The sequence below is a fragment of the Anser brachyrhynchus genome (genome assembly GCF_964034855.1).
Source record: "Anser brachyrhynchus genome assembly, chromosome: 25".
Lineage (NCBI taxonomy): Eukaryota > Metazoa > Chordata > Aves > Anseriformes > Anatidae > Anser > Anser brachyrhynchus.
Window position 1 is genome coordinate 6,450,624 of NC_137718.1, and position 15,321 is coordinate 6,465,944.

Here is a 15,321-nt window from a genome sequence, read left to right on the forward strand (position 1 = left end):
GATGAAAAGCCGTATTTGAGCCAAGTAATATTGCAGCATATGGATTTTCTAATGTTTCTCTGAGCCAGTTATGTTACTGTCGAGGAAAGGAGCATCTTTCCTTGTCGGGCACTGAAAAGTGCTGTTTCTATGCTAGGAGAAATGAAGTTGTGAAAAAAACTTTAGATAAGGTTTCTCACACAAACCTACAAAACAGCTGTCCTCAGCCTGTCATTAACTTGAGCATATTTTGGTATTTTTACTTAATATTGCGTTTCCCTTATGTTGCTGACCGTCTGACTTCCTCTCAGCATCTCTTTATGATCCTGGAGGTTGCAGCGCTCGGCACAATCTGCTCCAGCCTCGCCCCTCGGCAGCCCTCTGTGCTCACAGCCGTGCACGCACCCTCGATCCCATTGCCTTTCGTCTAAATTTTGTGGGGAAGCAGGATTACAGGAGTGAAAATAAATATAAAATGTTTTAAATATAAGACTCTTTATTCACACACCCTTTTAAAACCGCGCTGTCCCAGGAAGATACCGCCTGAAGCTGCCTGAAGCTGGCCGGCAGACCTGTGAGATAAGGTGAACGTACTGACTGCACAGCTAGAAATGGGATTTCTTTTTTATATATATGCTTCTGAACAAGGCTGTTTTTTTCTTCAGAGCGTGCACTTCTTTCAGAGAAGGTCTGGAACTTTCAAAGCCCCTAAAGCTGTGGTAGGTTTATTTCCTGGGAGATCTCTCTCTGTAGTTCCCCGAGCAGGATCCAGGTGATCGTTCCTCCGCCCGAATGTCTGCAGGGCTTTGCTCGCGAGTAGATCACTGCTGACGGTGTCCACGCGTTCCTCACCCTGAGGGTGCCAGCCTTTCCGCCCTGGTGCACCTCTAAGCAGTCGCTTTTGGGATCTAGAGGTACGGTTAGCAGTGAGGTTATTGAGAAGCCATTGAGAATCCTTGAATTTGGCAAATGAGTAAATGAACAAGCAGACGGACAGTTGGCAGGTGGTACGCAGCATCCTTTTTGCCTTGTGCTGGTAGAATTTCCTTGGAGAAAAATAGAAGCCTGCAAATGTTTTAGAAAGGTACAGGGGTTAGGCGCTGTCTGTATGAAGTCCCTGCAATGATCCCAGCCCTTACATCTGTTCAGATGGATTCTGAGGCCTGGAGTGTTTCCAGTGTTTGATACTGGGTAAGGAAACGTGCCGTGGTTTGTGAGGGTAACAAGTACTTTTTAATGAGACCTCAATGTATCACTCTTAAATCTGGGACAGGAGTGACGAGAAAACTAATTTTAAATGCAATTTATAAAAGTGTGTAGAGATTAATGGATTGTAAAGAAAGATTTCCCTCTCTGTAGAGCCGGGTTTGTTTCTCATTCTTTGTAGAGCGCTTCGCCCAGTGCTGCCCCAGATCTCGTCTGTGACTTCTGCAAGAATACACGCGCAGAATAGGAGTAGCTAGGGTTTCTTTTTTTTGTTTCTTTTCATTTTTGTTTTGTTTTATTTTACTTTTAATTGAAGACACCAGGCATGTTTCTGAGGATGTCAGTCCTGACCAAGCCAAGATGAATACTTCCAGGAACTGTGTAAAAGCCTGAAGAACAAGGCAGTGTGGTAAACCCGCTTGTTTGGCACCGTCCGCGATGGTGATTTCCAAAAAGGTGGTTTACTGAAATGGTGTCATTTCTGCAACTGAGATACATGGATACGGTACCCTGCGACATGTCAGAGCTGACATTTGGGATTTTCTATTCCAGTGGCTTGCAGCCGTTTGTGTGCTCTGTATACGTATGAACCAGCACCAGAATTTCACAGCTGGGTATCTGGCTGTGAGCTGTTCACTGGTGTGCAGGCAGTTGCCTTAGCCTGATCCTGTTTTACAGGGGGTGAATGCTGTGGGCTTCTTTGGAAAAAAGAAGAGCACTGTTGAACTCTGCCAACCTGTAGGCTCTTTTTAAAAGCCAAGAGTTTGAAGCTTTTGAGGGTAGGGGTGTGTTTCAGCAGATATGAAGGTGAAATTCTGCTTTTTCTGTTTGTTGTTGTTGTTGTTGTTTTTGTTTGTTTGTTTGTTTTTTGTTTTGTTTTTGAATGGCGTGGACATTTCACTGGGACTGGGCTTTAGATACGTACTCACCTAGATGCTCCAACACCTGGCTTCTGGCTCACCATCTTAGGAGTCATTGCGTTACTTGCATGTAATGGAAAATGTTACCTTGAGGTTCGGACGTTAGCTGTGTGCTGATGCAGCAGCACCTCTCCTACCCAGCACTCCGATAATCTGCAGCACTTCGACGCGAATCGCGGTGCTCACCATGCGTAGCAGTGGGGGCACAGGCTGCCCTTTGTACCAGGGTAACGATGGGGCAGAAGTGGGGTTTCAGACGGCGTGGGACCGTCACCAGCACAGGCCTCGACAGAGACAAACGTTCCGTGCAGCACACCGAGCGGCCACCGGGCTGTAATAATATTTTGGTCCAAACAGTTCTGGTCTGGCATCGGACCAACAACCTACATTTCGTTTTCAATTCACATAACTCGTTTCCCTTATTATTGCTGCATGAATCAAATGTTTTTTGCCTTGGGAAGCTTTTGGCAAGGTATCCCCTTGTTGCATATGGTCCTTTCCCTCCCTCCCTCTTGGTTGGAGAGCCATTTCCCTTCCACAGGCTAGCTCCCAGCGTGAGGCTCCCTGGGAATCTTTAAGAATTGGGACAATCACTTAATTGGCACGTTGGCTTCCATTTGAGTTTGCCAATTAAATGAGTTCAATTAAACCAGAATGGATACTGTATTTTTGGCAGTAAGTACTAATTTATAGCAATCATTTAATTTTTGTTGGTGATGCTATAGAAGCAATTGTTTCCAGTTATGTTTACTCTGGTTTACAGTGTGTACAGTCTTGCAGTACAGTGCTGATCTGGGAGAAAAAATCACAATTTCTAAATTTCTGTTTTAAAATTTGGTGTATGCAGCAGTTAGCGAAAAAAAAAAAGAGTGATATAAAATTTGCTAAGGTTGGATCAGTAAAGTTTACTGGTTGCCGTGTCCACCAGTTTGAATGCACCCTGCTTCTGCATTTTGCACGTCTGTTTATTTCAAAGTTAATCCAATGCGCATCCGTAAATAGAGTCTTGCTATGTGGAACATTTGGGTCGTGTATTCACACACTACCACCTGTACTTCCTCTTAGTCGTGGAGGGTAATGGCAATGAAGAAGAGAAAGGTGGCACTGGGGTGTGCTAGCTAATTTTTTGAATGCTCCCAGCAGCCCTCTGCCAAATTGCATACGTGTAGGAAGGGATAAAATGCATTAATGCACGTTAAGCACTTACGTCTGGGTTTACTAAGGCACTGGGGAGCCCCAGCACCCCCGCTAATCGTGCCCCGTGTAGACGGCCGTGCTCGGTGGCGTGTGTGGTGTCAGTAGCGGCTGCGTGGCAATGGAGGCCAGCTTCGCTTGGGCTGTGAATGACCGGCCTGAATTTCCTGGGTTTTAGGTAGTTGAATTTCAGTTTCAGGTGGTTTCACATCCCCATATCTTTTATAATTATCACCAGTTTTCTGGCGGATCGGGCTCGGCCAGCTTGTCTTGCGGTGGCAGCGTGCTGGTGATGCTCTGCCGGTTGCTGTGGTGATGCCGATGTAATTAGTCCTGCAATCAGTCTGTGCATCCCCCATTGCGGTGCTGGGAGGAAGCACGAGGTGAGCTCTGAAGGCTGGGTTATGCTGTCATGACCCTCCGCCTCTTTTCCTCCCACCCAATTCCAAAGATGATCTCTTTTTACACATTTTGTTGTTGCAATGTAAGAAATGCCACATTTGTTTGAAAAGTACTTATTTAGGGGGATAAAACTTATAATTTATTTACCTGTCAATCACTTTTCCCTGTTTTTTTTTTCTGCTCTAAAATGAGACGGAACATGCAGGAAGGGAAAGGAGTTTCTTATTTATACTTGTGGTTTTTTTAAGTCGGTGTTCATTGCTTCTCAATTACCACAATGTGAAAAAAGACGGACCAGGTTTGAGCTGCTGTCAGCAGATCGCTCAGCAGCCCCCCTCCGTTCCCCAGCCCCGGCTTAGCTCCAGGAGACTGACAAAAACCTGTCAGCACATGGCTGCTCTTCCTAAAGGCTGTGGGCAACCCTACGATTCAGCCTTCTTCGTTATACGGCGATGAATTACTCCCTGAAAATTGGTAATCTTTAGCCTGATTTTTGAACTCGTTCCTTGCTTTCTTCGCTTTGAGGTCACTGCAAGAAGGTTTGTGATAGATGCTGCAGGCCTTGCTTTTTCCATTGAGTGTGGCTTTCAGGATTTTGTCACCCTAGCAGCGAGTGTGTCTCGTTCAGTTAATTTTCCTCAGCTGGTGTTGTGGGATCCAGACGCTTGTGGCTGTGACCGGGTTGTGTGAGGGTGCGCGGCCTCCCAGCAGTCGGCACCAGGGCTGGCTTGTGTAGCTGCAGGCTGAAATTCACCACGGTTCTGCATAGCAGCAGCAAGTTACCAACTCCAGGGTGTCCTGTTGGGGCTGGATGTGGTGCTCAGTGGGCTCAGAGAGTCCCAAGGCCTCTCTTTGGTCCCGCCTGCCAGGCTGCGGGGGTCCGCCTCGGGACGGTTGTGGTGAGCGAGTTCCTGGGATGAAGTGCTGGGAAGGGGATCACTGCGATAATCTTGTTTAAAAATAATCCCCCGCCACGAAGTTTAGTTTTCCTCTTGCTTTTTAGTCCGTATTGTTCGGGATTGTAACCACTAAAATAGTTGCTGCAACGCGAGGAAGTAGGAGAGAGTAGCCAGGGGCTGAAGGATTGGGGCTGGAGTTTAAAAATGTGGCTTTGCCTCTTCAAGCCGGGCTACCACGAAACTCTGCCCTCGGTGGCGGTGCTCCTGGTGCGCCTTCTCCTCTGGGCAGTGTAAAAGAAGGGGAGCTCTAGGGCCTGCGTGTTCTTGATGTGCTCTGCGGCCCGTACTGCCAGCAACTGCTTTCAGCTTGAAAGCGTCTGAAGTTGCTCTTCGGCGTGGTTTCAGAACCCAAAATGTTAACTGTTGCTTCTTGCTTTGTGGCACAACCTTTTCCCCGGTATTTGTGTGTGGTGAGGGGGCTGCCGTCGGTTCCCCAGGCCGAAGGGCAGCGGTGTGCTCCAGCGGTGTGCTCCTGTAGGGATGTCTGCCGGCTTCGTCACGCTTCTGGTCTCTGGGTGTGTTCCTATACCTGCCTCTTGTTTTTTTCTTAAGCATTGACCCTGAAGGAAGAAATCCCTCCTTGTTAGCTAATAATTTGATGAATGCAGTCTGACATCCTTGGGGGCGAGGATTCTCACCAGCACCTCCTGCTGAATTCCTGCTCGGTGCCGTGAGCAGGACATCGCCGCTCACCTTCCCGGCTTTCCCGACCAGAAGCACGTGCAGCCCTCTCGTAGGCGATGCCACGTTTCAGTCTGACCTCCCCGAGTGACACGGGGCCTTGCTGGAGCCCACTGTCACCTGGGGTCTGCCAGCATCGTCCCTCGGCACCCTCACCCCCCTGGAGAAGCGGCCACAGCAGGGCCACCTTCCCTGGTGGCACTCGAGCACGGCTGACGCACTGACTTCTGCTCTGCTGCCCAGAAGTTGATGGCTGGCGTAGGGGATAAATGGCACGCTACAAATAGACCCATTCCCCACGTTACTGTGTTATTAGAAGGGTTTGCAGAGTGAACATATCGTGTACCAGGCGTGTGTTTTATGCTCTTGGAACCAGCTCTTCTTATGAACTGAGCCCAGGTTGGCTTGGTTTACAAGCATAAACACAAATTCACGTTAACTCTATGGACCCGGTGATATATTGGGGTTAAATGTCAGGCTGCTGTTTTTTCTGCCTTCCCAGTCTTTCTCCCACCGCAGCGGGAAAGTTCTTTGGTTCCTAAGCGGATTTATACCTATAGCATAATGTAACGTAGCCTTGTTATTTGCACAATCACTGAATATGGTCAGGGGACTTACCAGAGTGGCATTTGCTACTTTCAGCCTGACTTAATCTCTGTAGTTTTTTGTGCTATGAGAAATTGCATTCTGGCATAACAACCCAAGGCCCCACTGGTCCTTGTGTAACTAAGCCATGATTAGGATCCTTCCTCCCCCTGTGAAACAATAGACTGCAGAAATTGTGCATCAAGCAGGGGTGAGGGATTTGGGGGTTGGTTTTTTTTTTCAGCCAACAAGGAACTGGAATCAAAGCATTGTGCTCGTTGGATGTTCTGTTTTCTCTGGCTTTCTTCTAAAATTTATTTTGTAAGCTGTACAGAAGAAGGACTCTAACCCTGGCTGCCTTTCCCACGCATATTGTATGTGGGATTTTTGTTCTTAAAGAAAGTACATTCCTTAGCCAGCGTACCATTATGTGGGGCTCTGTACTGTACCACTGCAGCTCCCCGGGCTGAAACCTTTGTGAATGGTAATAAGGGGCTCACTGCTGCTCGCTATAGAGTGTCAAGGCCAAACTTACAGCTCGCAGGTAGTTATCATGCTAATGCTGTCCTCAGCGGCTAACCATTCATTTTTGCTTGGTGCATCCATTTTTGCTTGGCGCATGCCATTTTCTGAAACAAACAGTAGCTATGAAAGAGAACACCAGCGTAGGGCTGCTTTGCTGGCACTAACTGCCCTTTGGGTGCACATCATTCATCCGCAGAGTCTGTGCCCGTCCGTGCCTCTTTTTAAGGCCCACTTGGGAAACCCTGGTGTGACACAAAATCGGCCTGCTTTGCGGAGGTGAGTTTTGTTCGCAGTGGCAATCGTCCTGCCCAGGGAGGTTGGTGCTGCTGCCAAGTCGCTTACTCGGTGTCATGGATTCCATTTACCAAATTAGCTGTTTCACGTGTGGGCTGGGGATGGTTGGACCCACGTATCTGTGAGCTAGCAAACTTCATGTGAAAAACCAGTAGATGAATGGTTAAGAATTCGTGCTTTGTTCAATCCAGGCCGATCCTTTAAACTATGGTAAATGGATGCCCTGGACTAACTCCACTGTAATGCTCAAGCTCAGGAATGAGAGGTTTCCCTTAATTTGCCAGCTCGTGGCAATGCTTAAAAGTTTTTTCTTAGTTTTTTCCCTTTGGAGGGAAAATGTTGGGAACAGAAAAAACACATCCTGTGTGGTCTTGTGAAAGAGAAGAATTCACTGTTAACCGTGCCATGCAATAAGTGCTGGCTAGAACAATTCAGCATTGACAGGGAATGTGGAAAATGGAATTAAATGTCCTAAACTCAAAAAAAAAATGATACACATTAAAGTATCTTCTTGATTGAATGCAGCTTTCTTAAACGTGGGATTCAGAATGTGCCCAGCCGGTATTCAGAGTTTCCCTGCTGGTAACACTTGTCATTCCTTCACTGGCTTTCCTCTATCACATTCCTCCTTTGCCAGGAGACTTTAAAGGCACCCGTAGCAGGGTAACTGTTTCTCCACACACTACAGTCCCCAAGCTGAGAGCTAAATTAAAATCTCTGTGCTACCTCTAATTACTCCAGCAGCTCTGACCTTGAGCTATGCCTGCACAGAAGCCAGTCCTGCAGCTCCCCTCCGGCACGGCAGAAAGGGTTTTTCATTTATCCTTGCAGCCAGGTGAGGAGCTAAGTGATGATGTTAATTAAAAAATAAAAACAAAAAAATATATAGAGAAAAAATGTAAAAATGTCATCCTTCTCATTCTGAAAACCACCTTTGTGCCCTTGTGTTGGCACTCAGGTTGCTGCCATCCATCCCAGCACGCTGGGCCCAGTTCGTGATGCCGTGCGAGGACACAGGTGGGTACGCGGCCCCCTTGGCTGTGGGAGCAGGGGCTGCCCTTGGCTGTCAGCTGTGTGCAGGCTCCGGGCGGTTATTAAATGTGCCGGTGCTGCGCTCTGTTGATCAGACCGTGAATAGCACGGATGCTAATTCTTAAGGTCAGCTGGGAAGTGTAGCGTCTGGAAGGTATTTCTTTTCTTTTTTTTTTGCTTCTTCAGTGAAACTGCTTTAGTATAACGGGCAGATATTTTTGTTTAAGGTGACGTTGTCAGACCTGTGCGCACAAACCAGGTGCTTATTCACTTTAAATGTGTCCAAATATCTTAAGCAGTTCTGGAAGACTTAGCTGCAGCGTGTTAAAGCTGCTTGCAGTGACATGAACGTCCTGCATGAAGTCACTTAGGAAGTACCTGCATCCACTAAATGAGTCATCAGAGAATTTTTGTATGAGAGCTTGGCAAATACTTGTATTTCCGTCACACTGCCACTGTACCACTGACGTTTTTTGATGAGTGTTGTATCTTCATCAATTGCTGTACGTTTCTTCCATCCAAAAAAGCGACCCAGTTACAGGCTTCCTGGGCTCAGGTACATTTTAATCCTTTTAGGGATAATGCTCGGGCAGATGAAAGCTGCAGAACTGGGGCCTTTCGTTTGGAGTTATTTCTAACAGCTTGGACATGGGGATTTTAGGTATAGTGAAAGTATTTTGCCTTTGCTTCGTTGATTTATTTTCTGTGCAGAACCAAGGTTGTTATTCTTGGCTAGTCCTGTGTGGAGGCTGGAGCTGGACTGGATGACCCTGGCGGGTCCCTTCCTATTTGGGATATTGTGTGATTTGATAATCCTGTAAGTAAGGAAACTTTCTCTCCCTGGAGTACGTTAGTGGCTGCGGAGGCTGAGACGAACCGTCTTTCTTCTTCCACCCTCCTTCGGGCTCACTCCTGAACAGCGATCGGTAACGGCAGGGCAGCGCTCGTGGAGCCATCATCCTGTAACCTCCTCGTGACAGGAGACGTGTGTAGGACGGCTTCTTTATAATGCTGCAAAGTAAGCTCTGCACAAGAGCCGATGCCTGCGTGCAGCTAGCCGGTGCCCAAGGCTGAGAACAGCCGGCGATGCCCCTGGGGGTCAGCGCCCTGCCAGGCACCGAGGGGGACCCGGGCGGCCTCCGTCGCGCACGGGGAGCACCCCCTGCTCCCCACAGAGCAGGGGCTTCCTGAAGGAACCTCTCTGCCTCCTGCTGTTCTTCGGTGACGTGAAGCTCCAACACAGCTTGTCTTCTTGGAAAGCTCCGGTGATGGCTTTTTGGTTTGGTTTGGGTTTAGAAAGAAAATCAAGGGGAATTGGGAATGATGTAAAGGAAAGACTGTCATGGAAACCAGGCAGCGTTTTGAATCCGCTATCCCATTTTTAGCAACGAGGCCGTGTGCCGAAGGAATCCAGAACAATCTGGTCTCCTTAAGCTGGTTCGGGTGAGAGACTAATGATAGGAAGACGCATAAATGTTCCTGCCTGCCTAATATTTATTCTTACTTTGTGTTAACCTTGGCTACGAGCAAACTTCCCCCCTCAGAAATCCCACTTGGATCCCGCAGCCGGGCTCAGGCCTCGAGTTGTACCGGTCACTGCGTGTGGTGCGTCCCCAGGGCGGCGCCGGGAGTTTGGGGTCCGCGCTCCCTGCAGGAGGGCTCCCACCCCCTGCCCTCGGGTCGCCCAGGGCTGCAGCCCCCCCGGTGTGTCACTGCCTGGAAGAGGTCTGCTCTCGTGTCCTTCTGTTGTAGGATCGTGGCCTGGGGCTGCCCTCCAAACTCTGCACAGAGCTAGCGAGGATACAGGTGCATGGTTATCACGAGAGCGAGGCAGCTGGGGAGGGGGGGATTGTGGAAATCGTGGTGCTGTTGAAAACCGTTTTACCAGTTATGCAGGATCCTTGGAGCCTGGTGAGGTCCCACCCTTTCTTCTCTTCTTGTGCCTCCCAGTGCAGGTCTGCGGCAATGGGTTTGCCTAGGTTCAGTGTTTCCCCCTGTTCCTACCAAGGCAGAACCTGTGTCGCATCTTGTTTGATGGACCGCTTTCTTCAATTTTTTACGTGTATTCGAATTGTGTTATGTTTCTGGAAATGAGGGAAAAGGGTTGACATGCTTTCTGATAAAGTCAATCAGACTTTTAGGAGAAAATCCCTTCATGTTACGCTGTGCAGTTGTCAGATATAAATTATTTGTGACTTAAAGTTTTGTGCTAGAGAGCGCAAAGCTGAAGTTTTCCAAATCGTGCCTATAAAAGCCCAAAAAGTTCAAACTTGGATGCCTACAGCTCATCACCCTGGTTTGTGACAGCTCTCACATTCTCAGGAGGTTTAACAGCAACGCTTGAAACTGCCCCGAGTGCCGCAGGTGCTTCGGGGACCTCCTGCAGTCAAACAGCTGGGGTGACCTGAAACTGAAACGGCCGTCCGTCAGAAGGGTGGGACGGACAGACAGACAGGCGTCCTCCCGAAATTGCTTAAACTCGTTAGTGATGCCGGCTTGCCTCACAGTTGATGTTGGTGTCCGTTACAAACCACTGAAGATCTCAAATGTTGTCCCAGGTGTTACTGAAGTGGTGCAGTCCCTGAGCAAGCCTGTGGTAGGAGGATGCCTGGGTTCGGGGGAAGCTGGTGGAGCGCGGTGGGGCTGAGAAGCTTCGAGCGTAAGAGGACTGTGGATGGAGTCAACAGGCTGCGTTCTGGATCACGTCCTCATTTGTTTACCAAGTTTGGACCAAAGCAGATTGATTGATGCAGCAGTGACATTAAGCTGTGAAAATTGGACTGAATAATTTGCATGAACAGATTTGCTCTGCAATTACTAGGTTTCCACAGAAGAGTGATGCATGGAAAACAAGGAAGTGAGAAGCAACTGATGATGTTAGCTAGCTAATTTTCAGATGTAAGTAATTCAGCTGTTTCAAAATGATTTAAAAAGTTAAATGACTGTGACACAAAACACAAAAGACGACAAATCTCATTTTGGAGTGTTCTGTTTGTATTTTGAGAGAAAGGTAATCTAGGGTGACGTTTTGCATGCCAGGTTTTGGATCGAAACAAGTACAAACTAGCGGTGAATAAAGCGTGCTTTTCTGTAGCTCTGTATCTGTGATTTAGATGGAAAGTAGCTGCGTTTCATTTTGGAGCAATCTGGTTTATAAAATCGCACGAAATTTCTTTCTTCATTATCTAATCGCCAAGTTTTTTCCGGTGTTCGCACCTTATACTGAAGATTTTGGCTTACACAAGATCACCGTTCTGCCCGTTTTCCTCAGCCGTGAGTTCTGGGAGATGACGTCCTGCGGCAGAGTCCTGAGAGCTCAAATCTAATTGGAACGGCACCCGCAGCTAATGAGTGTGCCGCATCTCATTGTGGTCCCTGTCAATGGACGCGTGCTGCTGGAAAGGGGAGAGGCGGATATCTCCTTCCAGCAGGATTGGACAGAACTCAATCGGGAAGGAGAGGATAATACCACTTTTTAAAAGAAATGCTGGCATTTAAGTCTCCCGGAGGTGTGAGTTTTGCCTACGCTGCTTTGAGTCAGATCCAGGGTAGTCTCTGCCCACTGCTGCAAACTGGCTTGCAGCCCACGTTTTTCTGTCAGATTTGTTTAACCATTTTTATATCCCACCAGCTTCTACTGCTGATGGAGAAGAAAAATTATTTTTCTTCCTACAAAAATTCTGTTCCTTAGAAAATTAAGGCAAGCGCATCCAGCTTTGCCAAAAAGCAGCTTACAGGAATGGCACATTTATTATTGTAATTACTTATTTTCTTATGTAAAGGACCTGTAAGGTTTATTAGATTGGTGATCCTCTTAATGCTGAAATTCACAGTGAGGCTCTCAAGTGTCCTATTACACACTGAAGTAATTGTGTGCTTAATAACAGTCAGTCAGCCCAGGAAGGGTTTATTTAAGGATGTAAATATTGTCCTTGTTTTCCTTCAGTGCGTGGGCGCGCATGTTCTGCACAGCTGCGGGACAGCGGAGCTGAAACATTGCTTCTCTTCAGGGCTGCGACGGGCACAGGTGGGAGAGCGAGCATCCTCACCTCGAACTTGTCCGAGATGTCGGAAGGGGACAGCGTGGCCAGCGCTGTTGCAGCATCGCTTTTCTGAGGAGTTTGGCTCAGAGGGGAGACCTTGCGCTCTACTCAAGTCCTGCCTAGGCGCAGCGGTGCTGCCGAACGAATGCAGGTGTCTGCAGTGCATGCCTGCACCTGAGCCAGGGCCACCCTGGATTCCCTCTGTCAGGGCAGAAGTAGATACTCCTGCAGCTCCTAGTTGCTTTTTCCTAATCTAGGAAAAGAAAAAAAATCTATTCCTGACCCAAAGTGCCTGCGTATCTCTAGTGACTATAAAGGCAGCCTTGGGAAGATAAGACAGTTGTAGCTGCGTCCCTTGCACATGTTTGAAGTTAAATGCGATGAATCGCTCCCTCTAGCTCTGTTGCTGTTAGTTAATGAATATGGGAATGGTTTTGACTTACTTCAGCTCTCTGTGATGTGGTGAAGCACATGTAAATTTGACCCAGGTCAAGCTAAAAGGAGAGCTTCAGGGAGGGCAGTAAGAGCTTCTCCCATCGTTCGCCCTGGACGAGGGCAGCCAGCCTGAACTGCGGTTGTCTGACCCTGAGGTCTGGGGGCGAGGACCGCGTTGTGCCCACAGCTGGCACTGCGGCGTGCAGCTGTGCTGTGCTGTCCGGCAGCCTGCCCGCTGATGGTCTGTGTTCACAGACCCTTGGTGGGCAGGGTGAGAGGCACTGGCACTGATCTTCGGCATCAGAGAAGTCTGATCGCTCCTGTCATTCGGAAATGAGTTTCCTGTAATACCTACTTGTTCTGGGCCTCCAAGAGAGGGAATTGTGAGGTGACTCTCTTCTTCTTGCTTGAGCATTCATTATTCTGGACATTATTCATGTTTCGCACTGCATTGTACAAAGCAGAAAAACAGCCTTCTGTGATCTGTCCTCTGCTCGTTCAGCTGGTCTCATCCCTGCCACTAATGAGCCAACGTCAAGGACCATATTTTTCTCCTCTTGCTCTGTGAAGCCTGTGCTGATCTCCTGGTTTGATCACTGGCTCCCTTTGTGAAAACCTGACCTAAAATCCCTGTTCCCTAGAGCTTGGGGCCTGCAGCAGCACAGCGAGAGGAGCGCGAGGTGCTCGTGTTCCACCCGGGGTGCCGAGTGCCCGCCCAGCACGGCTCACGGCTCGTGGAGGAGCAGCTGGAGGAGGGAGAGGGTGGCAAAGTGTGACAAAACAAATGAAAAAAAGAGAGTGCGGAGTTGTGGCCTCACCAAAGTAGATGAATTCTGATGAATTTTAATATGTTCGTGCACTTATTCCAGTAGTTTCAAATACCTTTTTTGAAAGCTCACCTCCCACATATGAGCAACTCTGTTATTACCTTGATTTTCTGCCGCATGAGCTATCCAGCTTCTTCCACTGCCTGAACGCTGCACAGATGTTTGGAAAATTGGGTACTTGAGGAGGAGTCCAAGGAGGGAGTTTAGGAACGTGTTACACACCTACGTCTGAAAATCTCTTCTTTAGAAACCAGAAGAAGTAATTAATAAAAGGCTGGATCTCTGGAGTTATTAGTAAGGCCCTACAAAACAGTTGAGGAAGAGATAATCATATACTAAGTTATACCCTAGTTTCAGTTTTCTTTTTCTTCCATGTTTAAAAGGCAGAAGTATAGCTTCTACCACAAATGAGGTTTGAGCTAGGGCCACAGCATGCAATCAAGTTTTAAGTTCTTTTTATTCATTTATTTTTGTTTGTTTTGCAGGCAAGAGGTGCGGATATCCCTGACATTCCGGGGGAGTTGCCGCTTCGGACTTGTGGCAGCACAGCAAGTATGAAAGTGAAGAATGTGAAAAAGTAAGAGCACTGTTCTTTGATTTTCCTGTATTTGTTGGGCTTCAAGTTTTGATATCCTGGATTTTAGCTGTTGTGCTGGAATACAGCTAGGGCATTCAGCAACCATTTTTGTTAATGTCTTCGTCAGAGCAACCAAAATCATAGAATCATTTAGGTTGGAAAGACCTCTAAGATCATCTAGTCCAACCGGTAATCCATCCAAACAAAGTAAATTATAGTTAGTGTGGTCTCAAACTGGGGACATCAGAGGTTTTGTTAGGTCTCTTGCCCATTTTGTGCCATATAAGCAAAGCCTGTTTAAGTTCTGAACCTCACAGTTACTGTATTTTTAAACTTTTGTGATTTCTCCCGAAACCAATTCATTTAAATATATATATGTAGGGTGGCCTATATATTTTTTTTATTTGTGTTTTGCTCTTTTTCTTTTTTTACATTCTGCCCTGTTCCTCTTTACTGAGTGGGTTTTGCACAATTTTTCTTTTTTTAGGGGTATTTTTTACTTCTCTGGTTTCCCAGATTTTTTTTTTTCTGTAAGCTTAGGCTCTTTTTCTCTCTCTTTCACACTCTCCTGGATAATGTAAACCAGCTTACTATGTTTGTAGCTAAGGTTTCAAACCCCTAACCTGTAAAGAGGTTCAAAATTAATTGATATTACTTGACTTGTCTTTGCTAAGAGTGCTGACTTGAGGACCAGAACTCCCTGATATTGATTGATCTGTGCATTCAGATCACCCCTCTGTGGTGCTCTGATGCTGCAAGGGAAATGGCTCTTTGTTCTAGTGCTGAGCAGCCAGATGCTGTATCTCACTTCCCACTTGTATTCCCGTGGGAAGAGAGAGCTAGATAATGACAATCTCATTGGCTCACCACCAGAAATATCTATAGGAGTCTATAATAGCTTCAGCAGAAGCGAGAGCATGTTGCAGAGCCAGAGGATCTCCCCGTCAGCCATCACTGTAGCTGGAGACACTTGGGAATAATTATGCCTCAGTTTTGAATTTTAAAAAGGCAAAGGATAAATAGCGTTTGTTCTGCACCCTCAGATACATCAACCCGGGACTGATGGGCTGTGATGCCTTTCACAGGTAAAGTTCTACTTTCCTATGTGTCTCGTGTAAGGCTGTTTATTTGCACTGCAAAAATGCATTTGTAAAGGTAGAGCGGCTTGTCCCTGCGCCATTTCTTAAAGATGTGGGCCTTGGTGTTGATGAATTGCCACACAGCTCTTTAAGGATGCAATGATAAAAGCCACTTTGCAATTTAGTTTTCCTTCCTCACTCAGTTCCTTTCTCCACTGTTTCGGTGCATCGCATCACCAAACCCCTCTGTTCCCTCGGCTTTGGGTTGAGAAGCTCCTTATTATTTTATATGAGTAACTGCATTTTATAACAGTGCTTGCTGCTGAGCATGGTGTCGGTGATTTGCATCTTATGGTGTGCTTTTGATGTGCTTCAGGTTATCCTTTACAAAAGGTCATTTCCCGAAGATGGCTGAATGTGCGCATTTCCATTACGAAAACGTGGACTTTGGCAACATACAGGTGAGTTTCAGATTTCTTTCTCATACAAAACGTCATTGTGTTTGTCTGGTTACCAACTAACCTGCTGGGGGAAGCTCCACTGAGGTTTATTCAGTTTATTGTGAAATGTTAGTAATAGGAAG

General features: G+C 47.2%; 1 protein-coding gene across 9 annotated transcripts in view; it reads left to right on the top strand.

Moving 5' to 3' along the window:
* Window positions 1-15,321, top strand: part of ARHGAP32 (Rho GTPase activating protein 32) — a 262,127-nt gene that overhangs the window by 106,818 nt on the left and 139,988 nt on the right. For 6 of the 9 annotated variants that reach the window (XM_080567501.1, XM_080567509.1, XM_080567503.1 and 3 more), the window contains 3 exons: window positions 13,568-13,659; window positions 14,703-14,744; window positions 15,115-15,199. In XM_080567501.1, coding sequence (XP_080423627.1) covers window positions 13,568-13,659; window positions 14,703-14,744; window positions 15,115-15,199 — 219 coding nt within the window. The remainder of the gene's footprint in view (window positions 1-13,567; window positions 13,660-14,702; window positions 14,745-15,114; window positions 15,200-15,321) is intronic. The other 3 variants (XM_080567507.1, XM_080567510.1, XM_080567508.1) reach the window with 1 other exon arrangement.